Consider the following 16,312-nt stretch of genomic DNA (forward strand, 5'->3'; position numbering starts at 1 on the left):
ATCCCCTACCAGAACGATTGCAGATGGAGCGGGGCGTTCTGGGAGAGAGGTGTCCGTGGAGTCGCAGTGGGTCAGAGACGCTCGACAGCACACGACAAGACAGGCACGTATACACAACACTCGCAAGGTGGCAGAATGGGTGAATGTAGGCACCGGGCTTCCTGACCATGGGACTTTGCAAGAAACCAAAATGTTCCAAGAAATTCCTAAAGCCTCTAGACCGTAGGCTCATTGTGGGCAAGGAAGATATCTTCCAACTCTGTTGTCTTGTATTCTCCCAAGCACTTAGTACGGTGCTCGGCCCAGAGTAAGTGCTCAATAAATACCAGTGGTGATGATAACGAAAGTGGTATGTAAATAGCTCTGCACTCGGTTGCCTCCCTGACCTGTAATTTACTTTCACGTCTGTCGCCCCTGCCGGGTTGAAAGCTCCATAAGGGCAGGGAATGGGTTTGCTTATTCTACTGTCTTCTCCCAAGCGCTCAGTACAGTGCTCTCCACACATTAAGCGCTCAATGAATACCACTGATTGAAGGGGGGAGGCAAAATCTGCTCTCTACTAACAATCCCTTTTTTTCTTAGAACTAATGCATATTAACTCCTCAGGAGAAAAATGACCGTATTAATCACCTGACACACTAAACTGAATTTTGAATTTGAAAAAGCATCAGCAGAAATGGTATGAAGTCCCAACTCAGAGTTAAACGACAGAATTATCTCTCCATGATTCTAATACTGTCCAGGTAGCATTCCGGTGATCAGAGTTTTGGTAAAGTTCGTACTGTCGTAAACTTCCCAACTTTCTTACAAAAGCTGGCGTCATCTGTCTCGAAGGAGAAATCAATCTGCTGAATAAATGAAATCCTCCTCCGCTACACAGTCGAAGAGCTGAACGTTTTACAAAAATAGAAACGCTACAAATCAAATAGGGTAGCTCATTTAAAACTGCCTGTGGTAAACCCACTGCCAACACTTATGCCAGGCCTGGGTTCAAAAATCAAACAATTTAAAATATGGTATCTGGTCACCACAGAGCAAAGTAAAACAACTCTGCAGAGACCGCAAATCATTCCAGGTTAAAAAAAAAAAAAAAAAAAAAAAACCCAGTCATCTGCACGTTTTCATTCTGCATCATCTTCTTCCGCTGCAGCATAGATGGCCTGGTTTCTCCTCTTAATTTTCTTTACAGCGCTGTTTCCCATCTCGCTTTCGCCACTCAGCCTCTTTAAGGACTTCTCATTCAAGTTCTTGTCCCCTTCTGATTGCTTGGCCTCAGTGGATTTCTCCAGATCATCATTGGTAGAGTCCATTGTATCATCAGAAGATACGGTCATGGAATCGGGCAAGATCCTGATGTCGGAAAAGCTGGCAGAAAAATCGGGAGGGTGGTCGGGGGACGCCGGCTCCACTGAAGAAGCATTCGGTTCGCCACGCATGCTGACTTGGTCGTCATCGCCACCCGCCTCTTCCTCCTCCTCCTCCCCGTCGTCTTCTTCCAGCATGATTTCATCTGGGTTAACAGAAGAAGAAAGTCCAGAAGTGTCTGTATTGTAGTCGCTCGGTTCCTCTACGGACCCAGAACTATCGCCGTCTTCCTCTTCATTTTCTCCAGGTACCGAACTGTCCTCTTTCGCTTGGAGAATCCTGCTGTTAATATCGATGAGGCCGAACTGGGCGCAAAATTCCGTGGTCTGCGGGTTGATCCTGTGAACCAATTCTCGGTTTCTCTGGGGTTTGCTGGGGTCGTAACAGGGGGCGGTCATGCTGAAGTTTTCCGGAATTTTGAGGTTATGGTTCAGCTCTTCCAGTACTTCTTTCATGGCTTCCTCTGTGGCACTGTAATCCCACCTGAAAAAACAAAATCGTGTACTGCATCTCAGCCGTTTCAAACAATCTGGGAACTTACGATTCCCAGCTCAAAAGAGGAAACGGATCACGCTTAATGCTCAAACTCCTATTCAACTAGATTAGGGTTAACCTGGCGAAATTCAGCTCTTCGGTTAACCCCTTTCTCCCAGGAAGTCTTCCCAAATGAATGCTAACCTGCACATTACCTAAACAAAAGGATTTCTACCACCCACTATTTTGCATCTCTGATAATATATCTAAAGCGAGTACATTTGGGTGACTCCACATTTGCCTAGTTCATCTTCTCGCTCCCAAGTCAGGGATTCTATCTAGTCCAGCCCTGACAGAGTTCCACTTTACAGAGTGGAAACGTACGATGGAGATTATGAAAATGACATGCACCACTCCGTTCCCTAAACGCCCTTCTGGAACATTTCCTGAAATCAGGCACAGGTGTGTGAAGAGGAGAGTTCTCTCAAAGGAAGCCGGTAGGTAGTTGGCCCTCAATTTAACTTACTTGGTATGGAGGCCGTTGTTTTCTGGCATATTCCACAAGCCCTGAGTTACATTAATAAGATTGTTGGTCGCTTTGAGGATAGCAAGCCATTCCACATCATATTCTAGGTAGTCGGGTGCACTGGAATCATGCTCGATGTCTATTATCTATGGAAAATGAAGGACCATTTTGAGAAAGAGATTCACTTCAGCGTCACCGCCTGAAATGCTTTCAAATTCAACTTGAAAAGATAACCTAGGTGATAAACGGTATATCGAAAATTCATATTTGAGTCCCAAAATAGTCAAGCGGGAGATTTGGGCTGCCAACTACGAATATCGGTCAGGAAATTAATCAAACTCATTTGGGCATTCAGCTGCAATGTACTAGTTGTCTAAAAAAGTATTTCAACAATACAAACATTAAAAAAAAAAAAATTAAACTTCTGTCTCCCCAACTGCTCCTTACCACTACTCTTCTCCATAAAGAATGAAAAACAGCACGGCCTAGTGGCAAGTGCCCAGGCTTGGGAGTCAGAGGACATGGGTTCTAATCCTGACTCTGCCACTTGTCTGCTGTGTGACCTTGGGCAAATCACTTTGCTTCTCTAGACCTCGGTTACCTCCTCTGTAAAATGGGATTAAGACTGTGAACCCCACGTGGGACAACCTGATTACCCCACTGCTTAGAACAGTGCTTGCACAGAGTAAGTGCTTAATAAATACTATAATTATTATCAGAGCAGCAACGGGAGACCTTTCTTTTAAAAGAAAGAAAATTCCTCACGCCCATGGCTTTTACTGGAGTTGAGGTGGGTAGGAGAATGACATCATGTTATCTCACCTCCCCCTCCTGAGTATTATAAATACAATAAAAGAGTCCCATTAAAATAACCCACTGTAGTTTCAAGCTGCATAAACTACAAACTCACAAATGACAAGCTGCCACGAAACTTTTTGTTTTTGTATACGGTATTTGTTAAGCTTTTACTATGTGCCTGGCACAGTGCTTAGAACAGGGCCTGGGACACAGTAAGTGTCCTAATTATTATCACTAAACTCTGGAGTAGATACAAGCAAATCAGGTTGGACAAAGGCCATGTCCCACATGGGGCTCCAGTCTTACCCCCATTTTACAGATGAAGTAATCTGGGCACAGAGGAAGTGAAATGACTTGCCCATGGGCACACAGCAGAGAAGGGGCCGAGCCAGGATTAGAACACGGTCCTTCTGATTCCCAGGCCCGTTGCTCTACCCACTAGACCGCTTCTCTAAGTGATTTTTCCCTCACTCCAACAGTAAAAACACTTAGGCTAACTTATGATACGGCTTTTACCTGTAGAAAGTCTCTGTGCGGAAGACATTTGTCCAAAGCCAAAAATTTGGTCGATTTTGGTAGTTGTCCATCACTGGCCTAGGAAACACAAATTAAAGAAAAAATAAATCCAACTCTTTAAGTTAAAAAATACTCTGGACTGGAACTTAAACAATGGAACCAGACATTGTGTTCCCATTTGTCTGCTTCCCATAAGGAAAATACAATTAAATATTACTACAGATTTTGAAAAAGGATCCCTTCATCGGTGCCCAGGAGCTCCTCTTGCAGGGGCTGGTTGAATAATAATAATAATGGTATTTCTTAAGCGCTTACTATGTGCCAGGTATTGTACTAAGCACTGGGGTGGACAGAAGCAAATCCTGTTGGACACAATCCCTGTCCCACGTGGGGCTCACAGTCTCGATCCTCATTTTACGGATGAGGTAACTGAGGCCCGGAGAAGTGACTTTCCCAAGGTCACACAGAAGACAGGTGGTGGAGCCGGCATTAGAACCTATGAACTTCTGACTCGCGGGCCTGTGCTCTTTGGGGAGCTGGGGAGGGGAGAGCTATCTCCTCAACTTTCCCAAGCACGGAGAGGATGGGCGAATCTAAAACCAGGGGAAGTCCACTTAGAGGGGTGAAAAGTCCAGGGATTACTCATCCTGACTGCAACGACCTGCTTGTTCCTGCTGCTGGAGTTTTCGCTGACTTTACCCTGTTCATCTTTCCTGATCTGTCCCCCTCCAAGACTAGAAACTGACTGAATCAACGTCTTTCTATTACTTCCCAACACGTAAGAGTATTTCAATTTAAAAACAGTGCTTAAATGTCATTATTAGTACCGCCGTCACCAGAGGTGGAGGAGGTGTGGGAGACACCAGTAGGACTAGGTCGGGGGGAGGGGGTACTCAATCAATCAGTGGCTATTTACTGAGTGTTTACTTCGTAGAGATCGTACTAAGTGCTTGGGAGAGTTAGATGATAGGCACTATCCCTGCCCTCAAGGAGCTTACAGCCCAACAGGGAAGAAAGACATTTAAAGGTAAGGGAAGCAACTGCATATAAAGATATGCAAACAAGTGGTAGGAGTAATAAGGAGAGGAGACTTTCCCTAGGACAGGTGAATTAAGCACAGGGGAGAAAGGAGAATATTCTGTTGCAGCAATCCTCTCCCGCTCCAGCTCATTCTTCCTGGCTCAAACCTTAAGGAGGGAGGGAAGGAAGGGGGGGAGCAAAGAGAGAGCAAAGAAGTGAAGGAGAGAGGAAGACGGAGGAAGAATTGCCTGGGGTGGAGGGAGTAGGAGGAAGAAGTTAGAAGCAACACAAGTTAGCCGCGCTTCAGGAAGTTCTGAGGACAGAAAAACACAACCTAGGCTCCTTGGGTTTAACCTAAATTTAAAAAAAGACAGGGAGAAGGAATCAGTGTGGGATTGACTTTACCCTGCTCTTCTTTCCTGATCTGTCCTGGCGGGGAGTGAGCCCCCTCGAAAACCAGAAACCGACTGAATCGACGTCTTCGTATTTCTCCCCGCACAACACAGAGTATTTCAATTAAAAACAGTGCTTAAATGTCATTATTTAAGCCCCCTCTAAGACCAGAAACCGACTGAATCAACATCTTTATATTTCTCCCCCCACGATACTTGGAATAGTTCAATTAAAAACAGTGCTTAAATTCAGGTATGAAAAATCTTTATCATGGTTCCATTCCACTTTGTTCCTGACTCTCTTCAATTGTATTTGCTAACCAGATCACATGAGAAAGATTTTCCAGGTGAGCTGAAATACACGAGTTTTTAGACACAGTTTCCCACCCTTGGCCTTTACCTGGTGTTGCATTAAAGCTGCAAATTTCACGTGAAGGTGTGCAGAGAACCAATAGGTAGGCTTCAGGTACTGCAGAAGTTCTGAAGCCGCGGGGCTTCCAAGGGTGTTGCTTTCCACTTCTTGACGAAAGAAGGATTTGGTTTTAAGAAGTTTCTTCTTGTTGCCGTAGTGATATATGCTTCTTGGCCAGTCATGGGACAGGAAAATATCCACTGGCTGTTTCAGCTATAAAAAGAACCACTCAAGTTCATTCAAAACTATTTAAGTGCCCCCCCTCTTCGAAATGTTCCCTAGCTTCTTGGGGGGCAGGGAGTGTGTCGCTTTGATATCCTGTATTTTCCAGGCACGCATTTGCACATCGCACCAAGTCTGCATTCAGTAACTACTTGTTCAGGCGAACAACGGGAGTTGCTGAGTGCTTCCAGGCTGCAGGGCGCTGTACTAAGTGCGTGGGAGGGTACACTATAACACAACTGGTAGGCATGTTCCCTGCCCTACTATTACCATTAATTCAATGATTTGTCAAAATAGTCACGCAGAGTCCAAGTTTCCTTGGATGTGTAAATCTTTTAAATAATCTTACCGTTCTTGATCGGATTAGTGCCCTGACATCCCCCCAGCTAGCAACAGACATGGGTGCGGACAGCTTCTGCTCTCCTTCCTTCCTGTATTTTCCAAGTGCTTATTACAGTACTCTGCACACAGTAAGCGCTCAATAAATACGACTGAATGAATGAATGTAACTGACAGGCCACGGCTCCCCCACTGATCGCTCTCCCTTTAACAAAAAATTCTACACACCTTAGTCTGTGAGCCCCTTGGAGCCCAGGACTAATTCTCATGTTTTTGCCCCAGCATTTGGTAGTGCATTCATTAAGTGGCATTTATTGAGCGCTTATCATGAGCAGAGCACTGTACTAAGTGCTTGGAATGTATAATTCGGAAACAGATAGAGACAATCCCTGCCCAATGATGGTCTTACAGTCTAATCGGGGGAGACAGATGGACAAAAACAAGACATCATCACGATAAATAGGATCAAGGGGATGTACACTTCATTAGCAAAATAAATAGGGTAATAAAAATATATACAAATGAGCACAGCTCTGGGGGGAGGAGCAGAGGGAAAGGGGGCTTAGCTGAGGGGAGGTGAAGGAGAGAAGGGGGAGGAAGCAGAGGGTGGAGGGGAAGCAGAGAGGGAGCAGAGGGAGCAGAGGGAAAAGGGGAAGCTCAGTCTGGGAAGGCCTCTTGGATGAGGTGGTAGTTCCCTGCCCACATTAGGCACTTAAATACTATGACGACGACGACTACTACTATTCATTCGTTCAGTCATATTTATTGAGTACTCTACTGTGTGCAAAGCACTGTACTAAGCGTTTGGGAGAGTACCATACTACAATAAACAGTCACCTTCCCTGCCCACAATGAGCTTACAGTCTAGAGGGGAGAGACAGACAACCAGACAAATTCATAAAATGACAGATATGCACATTTAGTACAGTGGGGCTGGGAGCAGGGAAGAGCAAAGGGAGCAAATTAGGGTGATAAAGAAGGGACTGGGAGATGAGGAAAAGCGGGGCTTAGCCTGGGAAGGCCTCTTGGAGGAGATGGGCCTTCAGTAAGGCTTTGAAGGGGGGGGAGGGGAGTAACCGTCTGTCGGATTTGAGGGAGGGCGTTCCAGGCCAGAGGCAGGACACGGGCAAGGGTTCAGCGGCGAGACGAGAGAGACCGAGACACAGTGGGGTGGGTACTAGAGGAGCGAAGCGTGCGGGCTGGGCTGTAAAAGGAGAGAAGGGAGGTGAGGTAGGAGGGGGCAAGGGGATGGAGAGCTTTGAAGCCAAGAGGGAGGAGTTTTTGCTTCACACGAGGGTTCATTGGCAACCACTGGAGGTTTTCAAGGAGGGGAGTGACATGCCCAGAGCGTTTCTGTAGAAAGATAATCCGGGCAGACGAGTGAAGTATAGACTGAAGCGGAGAGAGATGGGAGGATGGGAGATCAGAGAGGCGGCTGACTGTAATAATCCAGTCGGGATAGGATGAGAGATTGTACTAACGGGGTTAACAGTTTGGCTGGAGAGGAAAGAGCGGATCTTGGTGAGGCTGTGAAGGTGAGACCGGCAGGTTCTGGTGGTGGATTGGATGTGTGGGTTGAATGAGAGAGCAGAGTCAAGGATGACACCGAGGTTTCGGGCTTGTGAGACGGAAAGGATGGCGGTGCTGCCCAGTGATGGGAAAGTCAGGGGGAGGACAGGGTTTGGAAGAGAAGATAAAGGAGCTCAGTTTTGGACATGTTAAGTGTGAGGTGAGGGGAGGACATCCAAGTAGAGATGTCTTGAAGGCAGGAGGAAATGCGAGCCTGGAGGAAGGGAGGGAGGGAGAGAGAACGGGGAGGAGATGTAGACATGTTCCCTGCTCACAGTGAGCTTACAATCTAGAATGGGAGACAGACACTAATATAAATAATTTCTAATATATAATTTATAGATTCAAATTAGTGAGGAGAGAGCTGGCCTAAAGCGGAAGCACATCCATTCTTTCCTCAAGGACACGCTACTGAATTATTTTCTCACCTGTTTTAGTTTGAAGACTTCGATATTCCTCACATGATAAGCACTTCTTACAGAATTCTGATCATACGGTGGACATTCAAAATGACCTGCGGTTAAGTAAGTGATTAAGTACTATGAAATTCCTCATCGTCCCACAGGTTTTTCTACGTTGAGAGAACAGAATCACTAAACTTTCAAATGGAAGAACCAGGAAGCGGTGAGCAACAAAATTATCCCAGTGCCCCGCTTTTCCCAGCTGACCCAGGATCCTTTTCTATCAATCACTGGCATTTATTGAATGCCTGCTTTGTCATATCTACTAGTTACTACCTACCTTACACCTGCACATCTACTGTTACATTATTGTCTACATAGAGAAAAGACATTAAAATTAATTACAGAAATGGGAAATAGTCGAGTATGGGCATAAAAACGTAAGCACTCGGGTTGAATGAGGAGCTTAGGGGCAATAATGATAATAGTAGAATTCGTTAAGCGCTTACTACGAGCTAAGCACCGTTCTAAGTGCTGGGGTAGATACAAGAGAAATCGGGTTGGACAGAGTTTCTGGCCCCCCATGGGGCTCACACACTTTATTCCCATTTTCCGACGGAAGTAACTGAGGCCCAGAGATGTGAAGGAACTGGCCCAAGCAGTTACACAGCAGCCAAGGGGCAGAGCCAGAATTAGAACCCAGGTCCTTCTGATAGCCAAAGGCGTAGTCGACAAAGAGGAGGGGGAAATGAGGGCTTACTGAGGAAAGGCCTCTTGGAGGTGTGATTTTAGGAGGGTTTTGAAGGTGGAGAGAGCGGGGGACAGTGGGTTGATCGACAGGACTCCCTTCTCCTCTGCCCTGGCCACGCTCTTCCTCTTGATGGTGGCTGCGGTATGAACCAATCTTTACAACCCCCCCCCCGAATCAATTCACAGTTCCGACAATGGAAGCAATGCTTCAAACGGGCCTTGGGGAGGGGCAAAAACCTAAACGGGGACAGAACGAGTACTTTTTTAAAGGGCAAGGAAGATCAATTAGAGTACCACAACTAAGACGGGGAACATATACAGCTAGGACATCTCTCGATTTTTGATCTTTCTGGACTGCTGACCGGTGTGTGACTTGTCACGAGAAGTCCCACCCGCGTAAAGCTCTTCACTCTTAAGCCTCTTCACTCAGGTAGACACAAACCCACGTGCTCCTCTCAGGGAGAGAGCGGGAGAGCAGCATCACCTTGGAGAGCGGAAGGGATCATTCACTGTGCCGCAGACTCACCCTCTGTGTGTATCTTGATATTTCCACCAACGCATTTGTTGAGCTCAGTCTATGGCACACATCTCCACGGTAAAAACGCATTCAGGAAATCAAATTACCTTTTCGGTAGTCGTGAGATTTGAAGATTCCAGACATCCCTCCAATCCGCACACCACGGTAGTTAACGACCCCGGCGTAACCTAGGGAACACAAAAGGAATTTTACTTTCTATGCATGCCGTAGTATTGCATGCAATCATACATGGCATCAATATGAACACATCAAAATCAATCAATCGGTGGTTCTTCTTGAGCACTTACTATGTGCAGAGCACTGCATTTCGCCCTTGGGAGAGTACAACAGAACAATAAGCAGACCAGTTCCCTGCCCGTAATGAGCTTACAGTCTAGAGGGGGAGACGGACATTAGTATGAATAATGTGAAATCTATAACTTACAGATACGTACATAAAACCTTTACTTTGTACAACAACTTTAAATAAAGTTCATGATCACACTGAAAAAGGTAATTTACCCAGACTTACATTTTAGCAGCTATTTACCATTCTTAGAAAAACACCTCCAAACAGGACAGAGTAAAAAGTAATTTTCCGCTTTAAATCTGACATTATCTGTTGCTTTACAGTACAGCGTTTTAGAATAAAAGCTTAACTTCTTACTCTGAAGTCTATCCATTCCTTCTCTCTCAAATTACCAGTAAAATAAAGACGTCGGATCAATTTCCCTTGAATTTGGGTGGTAGGACCCCTGACTCGCAGAGCAAATGAGAAACGGTAAGTAGAATCGTTTAAGGTCATGGAAACAACGATTCAGTACCTAGAAAGAACAATAATCTGCAAAATCTTTCCTGTAAATGGTTACATCAGCATGCCTCCACTTTTCTGGGCACACATCTAATGTAAATAGCCTAGTTTTGCTAAATTCAACTCAAGAAATCTTCACTTTGTTTTACTGAAAATTACTTACAACTCTACAGTTACAGCATCGGCTCAATCGATCAATGGTATTATTGAGCACTTACTCTCAGAGTACTAAGTGATAACAACGACAATTTGTGGTAATCGTTAAGCATTTATGTCCTCTGCTCTCCCCGCTTCCCTACCCCACAGCACTCGTGTCTATTTGTACATATTTATTACTCAACTTATTTTATTAATGATGCGCACATATCTATAATTCAATTTATCTATTTTGGTGCTACTGATGCCTGTCTACTTGTTTGGTTTTGCTGTCGGTCTCCCCCTTCTAGACTGCGAGCCCGTTGTCGGGTAGGGACTGTCTCTATCTGGTGCCGAACTGTACTTTCCAAGCGCTCAGTCCAGGGCTCTGCACACGGGAAGCGCTCGATAAATACGACTGAATGAATGCGCCAGGCACTGTCCTAAGCGCTGGGGCGGATATGAGCAAATCGGGTTAAACACAGTCTCTGACCCGTGCAGGGTTCGGTCTCAAACCCCGTTTGACAGAGATCACTGACGCCCAGAGAAGAGAAGTGACTTCACAGCGGACAAGCGGTGGAGCCGGAATTGGAACCCAGGTCCTTTTGGCTCCCAGGCCCGGGATCTATCCACTAGGCCACGCTGCTTCTCTCAAGCGCTTGGGCGAGTACAATACGAACGAGTTAGTAGATACAGTCCCTGCCCGTAACGAGCTTCGAGTCTGGGGGGGGCGTTGAAATCCCTATGTGAGCCGTGGTGCACGGTCACCTACAGACCAACAATACAGAAGCAGAAGAAACAAAAGAGCAAATACCTAGGTAATATATGTTTGGTGCCACCCAACCTCCATACGGCAGTTCCTGTAAATGATTCGAAGCTTCGTGATTTCCCCCAATGAAGATGGTAAGAACAGGGGCCTTCTTCTCTCCAGAATAATACCTAGCGAATAAAAACAAAAGGATTTCGTTGGCTCCGGGGCTGCTAGCGATGACAGCGACCGCGATATCCGTTAACCCTTACTGTGGGTCAAAGGCCGCTCTGAGAGCTGGAGTAGATACGCCATAAGCAGATGGGTCACGGCCCCGTTCCGCGTGAAGCTCCGGCGGACGGTGAGAGAAAACAGGCATCTGACTCCCAGGCGGGGTGAGGAAAGCGAAGCACAGAGAGGTGTGCGACTTACCCAAGGTGACGCACACCAGCCAAGTGGCAGAGCCCGGGTCCTCTGACTCCCAGGCCCTTGCTCATTCCGCCAATATTCAATTAATTAGCACAATTAACGCTAATATCTTATAATGTCACCTCATAACATTCAGCACCGAACCCGCCACGTCGGTCCTAGGAAGCGAGTGGCCCGTCCAGTCCCGCTCGGACACCTGGCATCCCGTCTTCCAAGATGATCACGCTACATGTCCAGTTCACGGGAGGCCTTTACCCTATTCATTCCGTAGTATTTATTGAGCGCTTACTATGTGCAGAGCACTGGACTACGCGAGGCGCAGTGTGGCCTGGCCGACGGAGCCCGGGCCCGGGGGCCAGAGAGATCCGAGTTCTAATCCCAGCTCCGCCATCTACCTCTGTGTGACCTTGGGCAAATCACTTCGCGTCTCTGTGGCTCAGTTCCCTCATCCTGAAAATGGGGTTTGAGACTGGGAGCCCCGGGTGGGACAGGGGCTGTGTCTCACCCCATTTGCCTGTACCCACCCCGGCACTTAGTACAGTGCCCGGCACCTAGTAAGCGCTTAACGAGTACCATAAATCATTAGTACTGGAGCGAGCCACCCGCCTCCAAACCAGCGTTTGGGGGATTGCTTCCCGCTCTACAGACTCCTCCTTCTCCCTCCAGCTGGGGACCGTGCTCCCATTACCCCGGGGGGGGGAACTTGACCCGTCCCATTCCCCATCTCCCCTTCCCCACCGGAAACTTAACGGAACGAGCCCGGGCTTGGGAGTCACAAGTCACGGGTTCGAATCCCCCATCTGCCACTTGTCAGCTGTGGGACCATGGGTAAGTCCCTTCGCTTCTCTGGGCCTCGGTTCCCGCATCTGTAAAATGGGGCTCAAGACTGTGAGCCTCCCGTGGGACAACCTGATTACCCTGGATCTACCCCAGCGCTTAGAACAGTGCTCGACACATAGTAAGCGCTTAAATATCAACATTATTATTAGCGTCTAATTCTGCCTCTTCCACACGCCTGCTGTGTGACCTTGGGGCAAGTTATTTAGCCTTTCTGGACAAAAATTTCCACATCTGTGCAATGGGGGCTAAATACGTGTTCCTCCTCCACTACACAACTTCAACTCCTTGGAATGGGGAACGTCTCCCGCCCCGCCCTGCCCCGCCCCGCCGGGTTTCGGGGCTTACCAACCTTTCTCATCATTAGAGAACGGTCTCCCCTCACACGTCAGGTGCCAACTCGTGTTTCTTTCTCACCTCACCTCTCTCGACTCTGCCCCCCTCTTCCCTGGGCTCTGACCTGCCTCCGCCTTGAGGTCTCCCCCCAAATTTGGGGGCCGCTCGCCTCTAGCCCCCCGCTCCACGTCTGGATTCAACCACCAGTGGTATTCGTCAGCGTGGCTCGGTGGAAAGAGCCCGGGCTTGGGAGTCAGCGGTCGTGGGTTCGAATCCCGGCTCTGCCACGTGTCAGCTGTGGGACTATGGGCAAGTCACTTAACCTCTCTGTGCCTCAGTTCCCTCATCTGTAAAACAGCGTGGCTTGGGAGCAGTGGGCTTGGGAGCCAGAGGTCGTGGGTTCGAATCCCGGCTCCGCCACCTGTCAGCTGTGTGGCTGTGGGCAAGTCACTTCACTTCTCTGTGCCTCAGTTACCTCATCTGTAAAATGGGGATGAAGATTGTGAGCCTCATGTGGGACAACCTGATTACCTTGTATCTACCCCAGCGCTTAGAACAGTGCTCTGCACATAGTAAGCGCTTAACAAATACCAACATTAAAATGGGGATGAAGACTGGGAGCCTCACGTGGGACAACCTGATTACGCTGTAAATCCACCCCAGCGCTTAGAACAGTCCTCGGCACATAGTAAGCGCTTCCCCAATACCAACATTATTATTATAATTAAAATAGGGAGGAAGACTGTGAGCCTCACGGGGGACAACCTGATGACCCTGCATCTCCCCCAGCGCTTAGAACAGTGCTCTGCACATAGAAGCAGCGTGGCTCTGTGGAAAGAGCCCGGGCTTTGGAGTCAGAGGTCATGGGTTCGAATCCTGGCTTGGCCGCTTGTCAGCTGGGTGACCGTGGGCAAGTCACTTCCCTTCCTCTGGGCCTCAGTTCCCTCATCTGGAAAATGGGGATGACGACTGGGAGCCTCACGTGGGACCACCTCATTCCCCGGTGTCTCCCCCAGCGCTTAGAAGAGTGCTCGGCACATAGTAAGCGCTCCCACCTCTGCCACTTGTCTGCTGTGTGACCTTGGGCAAGTCACCTCACTTCTCTGTGCCTCAGTTCCCTCATCTGCAAAAATGGGGATTAAAAAATGTAAGCCCCACATGGGACAACCTGATTCCCTTGTATCTCCCCCAGCGCTTAGAACAGTGCTCTGCACCTAGTAAACGCTTCACAAATACCAACATTATTATTATTATTATTATGATTAAAATAGGGAGGAAGACTGTGATCCTCACGGGGGACAACCTGACGACCCTGCATCTAGAGAGGCAGCGTGGCTCAGTGGAAAGAGCCCGGGCTTGGGAGTCAGAGGTCACGAGTTCGAATCCCGGCTCTGCCACCTGTCAGCTGGGTGACCGTGGGCAAGTCACTTCCCTTCTCTGGGCCTCAGTTCCCCCATCTGGAAAATGGGGATGAAGACTGGGAGCCCCACGGGGGACAACCTGATTCCCCTGTGTCTCCCCCAGGGCTTAGAACAGTGCTCTGCACACAGTCAGCACTTAATAAATACCAACATTATTATTCACTTCTCCGTGCCTCAGTGACCTCATCTGTAAAATGGGGATGAAGACTGGGAGCCTCACGTGGGACGACCTGATTCCCCCGTGTCTCCCCCAGCGCCCAGAACAGTGCTCGGCCCCTAGTAAGCGCTTAACAAATGCCAACATCTCCCCCCGCCCCCCCCTCCCCCGCGCTTAGAACGGTGCTGGGCACCTCAGCAGCGCTCCACCAACCCCCACGTTATTATAATTATTCTCTTGAAGAAGTCCTTCGGTGGCAGGTGTCCCACGGCGCGGTCGGAGGGGCGGAGAGGGCCGCGTACCTGTGGAAGGCGCCGGGGTGCCGGTACTTGTCGGGCACGGCCATGCAGCGCAGGTCGGCCTCGTTGCGCACGGCCTGGAAGTCCCCGCAGCACAGCAGCAGGTCGAGCGGGCCGCGGCCCCGGCGCTCCGCCAGCGCCAGCGTCTCGTACATCTTCTCCAGCTCCCCGTGGCAGCAGCCGGACACCGCCACCCGCATCCTGGCCGGCCTCCTCCTCCTCGCCGGCCTCCTCCTCCTTCTCCTCACAGCCCCGCCGGAAGTGACGCGCCGCCCCCCCCCCCCCTCGCGCCCCCCAGCGCCAACCGCCCCCGCTCAGCGCGCGCCCAGAGCCGGGAAGCCCCGCCATTGGAGGCGGAGAGGGCGTGGCCGCGCTCCCATTGGCCAGGAGCCGGCGGGGGGCGGAAGGGACCGCGGCCGTTAGGGCTCCGGCTGCCCGCGGGACCCGCGCGACGAACGTTCCGCCCTTCCCGCCGTCACTCACTCATTCACTCGTAGTCATTCATTCATTCGGTAGTATTTATGGAGCGCTTACTGGGTGCCGAGCACTGGACTAAGCTCTTGGAATGGACAATTGGGCAACAGATAGAGACCATCCCTGCCCATTGATGGGCTCACAGTCTAACTGGGGGCGACAGACACCATAGCAATAAATAGAATCAAGGGGATGGGCATAATAATAATAATAATGTTGGTATTTGTTAAGCGCTTACTATGTGCAGGGCACTGTTCTAAGCGCTGGGGTATACAGGGTAAACAGGTTGTCCCACGTGAGGCTCACAGACTTCATCCCCATTTTACAGATGAGGGAACTGAGGCCCAGAGAAGTGAAGTGACTTGCCCACAGTCACACAACTGGCAAGTGGCAGAGGTGGGATTTGAACCCACGACCTCTGACTCCCAAGCCCGTGCTCTTTCCACTGAGCCATGCTGCTTCTCATTAACAAAATAAAAATAGGGTAATAAAAATAGGTACAAATCGTTTACCATAATAATGTGGGTATTTCTTAAGCGCTTACTCTGTGGCTCAGTGGAAAGAGGCCGGGCTTGGGAGTCAGAGGTCATAGGTTCGAATCCTGGCTCTGCCACTCGTCAGCTGTGTGACTGTGGGCAAGTCACTTCACTTCTCTGGGCCTCAGTTCCCTCATCTGGAAAATGGGGATGAAGACTGGGAGCCTCACGTGGGACAACTTGATTATGCTGTATCTCCCCCAGCGCTTAGAACAGTGCTTGGCACATAGTAAGCACTTAACAAATACCAACATTATTATTATTAAATGCCATCATATACCACACTACCACTGACCTGCTGACAGTGAAGCAGCTTGGCTCAGTGGAGAGAGCAAGGGCTTGGGAGTCACAGGTCATGAGTTCGAATCCCAGCTCTGCCACTTGTCTGCTGTGTGAGGGACAAGTCACTTCACTCCTCTGTGCCTCAGTTCCCTCATCTGGAAAATGGGGATTAACTGTGAGCCTCACGTGGGACAATCTGATGACTCTGTATTTACCCCAGTGCTTAGAACAGTGCTTGGCACATAGTAAGCGCCTAACAAATACCAACATTATTATTATTATTAAATTTATTACTATGAGGCTTCCTCCAGCTCTAATAGGGAGACGTGTTGAGCAGCAGAGATTTCCCCCGGTAGTTAAGGCCAGCTCGGTTTGGGGTAAACCAGAGCTTCTTTTCTACAGTACAGCATCTAATTCATTCATTCAATATTATTTATTGAGCACTTAGTACGTGCAGAGCACTGGACTAAGCGCTTGGAATCTACAATTCGGCACGGAATCACAATTTAAATTGTAATTTAATAGTGATTTAAAGCACAACACAGA

General features: G+C 48.7%; 1 protein-coding gene across 1 annotated transcript; it reads right to left on the bottom strand.

Moving 5' to 3' along the window:
• Positions 1 to 634: 634 nt before the first annotated feature.
• On the bottom strand, positions 635 to 14,714 carry DBR1 (debranching RNA lariats 1). Its single transcript, XM_029072863.1, has 8 exons — positions 14,478 to 14,714; positions 11,062 to 11,186; positions 9,409 to 9,489; positions 8,062 to 8,147; positions 5,492 to 5,716; positions 3,680 to 3,757; positions 2,366 to 2,511; positions 635 to 1,848 (listed from the first exon to the last, which is right to left on the bottom strand). The coding sequence occupies exons 1-8, from the start codon at positions 14,672 to 14,674 to the stop codon at positions 1,122 to 1,124; spliced, it is 1,665 nt and encodes a 554-aa protein (XP_028928696.1). The 5' UTR covers positions 14,675 to 14,714; the 3' UTR covers positions 635 to 1,121.
• Between the last annotated feature and the right edge of the window lie 1,598 nt (positions 14,715 to 16,312).

Source organism: Ornithorhynchus anatinus, chromosome 1, assembly GCF_004115215.2.
Source record: "Ornithorhynchus anatinus isolate Pmale09 chromosome 1, mOrnAna1.pri.v4, whole genome shotgun sequence".
Taxonomy (NCBI): Eukaryota; Metazoa; Chordata; class Mammalia; order Monotremata; family Ornithorhynchidae; genus Ornithorhynchus; species Ornithorhynchus anatinus.

Excerpts from the sequence above, each read along its gene's own strand:
- DBR1 (XM_029072863.1), bottom strand. The coding sequence starts at position 14,674 with ATGCGGGTGGCGGTGTCCGGCTGCTGCCACGGGGAGCTGGAGAAGATG. Across the intron at positions 11,187-14,477 it reads CACCCCGGCGCCTTCCACAG|GTATTATTCTGGAGAGAAGA; the intron begins GTACGCGGCCCT and ends TTTATTCGCTAG. Across the intron at positions 8,148-9,408 it reads ATCTCACGACTACCGAAAAG|GTCATTTTGAATGTCCACCG; the intron begins GTAATTTGATTT and ends ACTTAACCGCAG.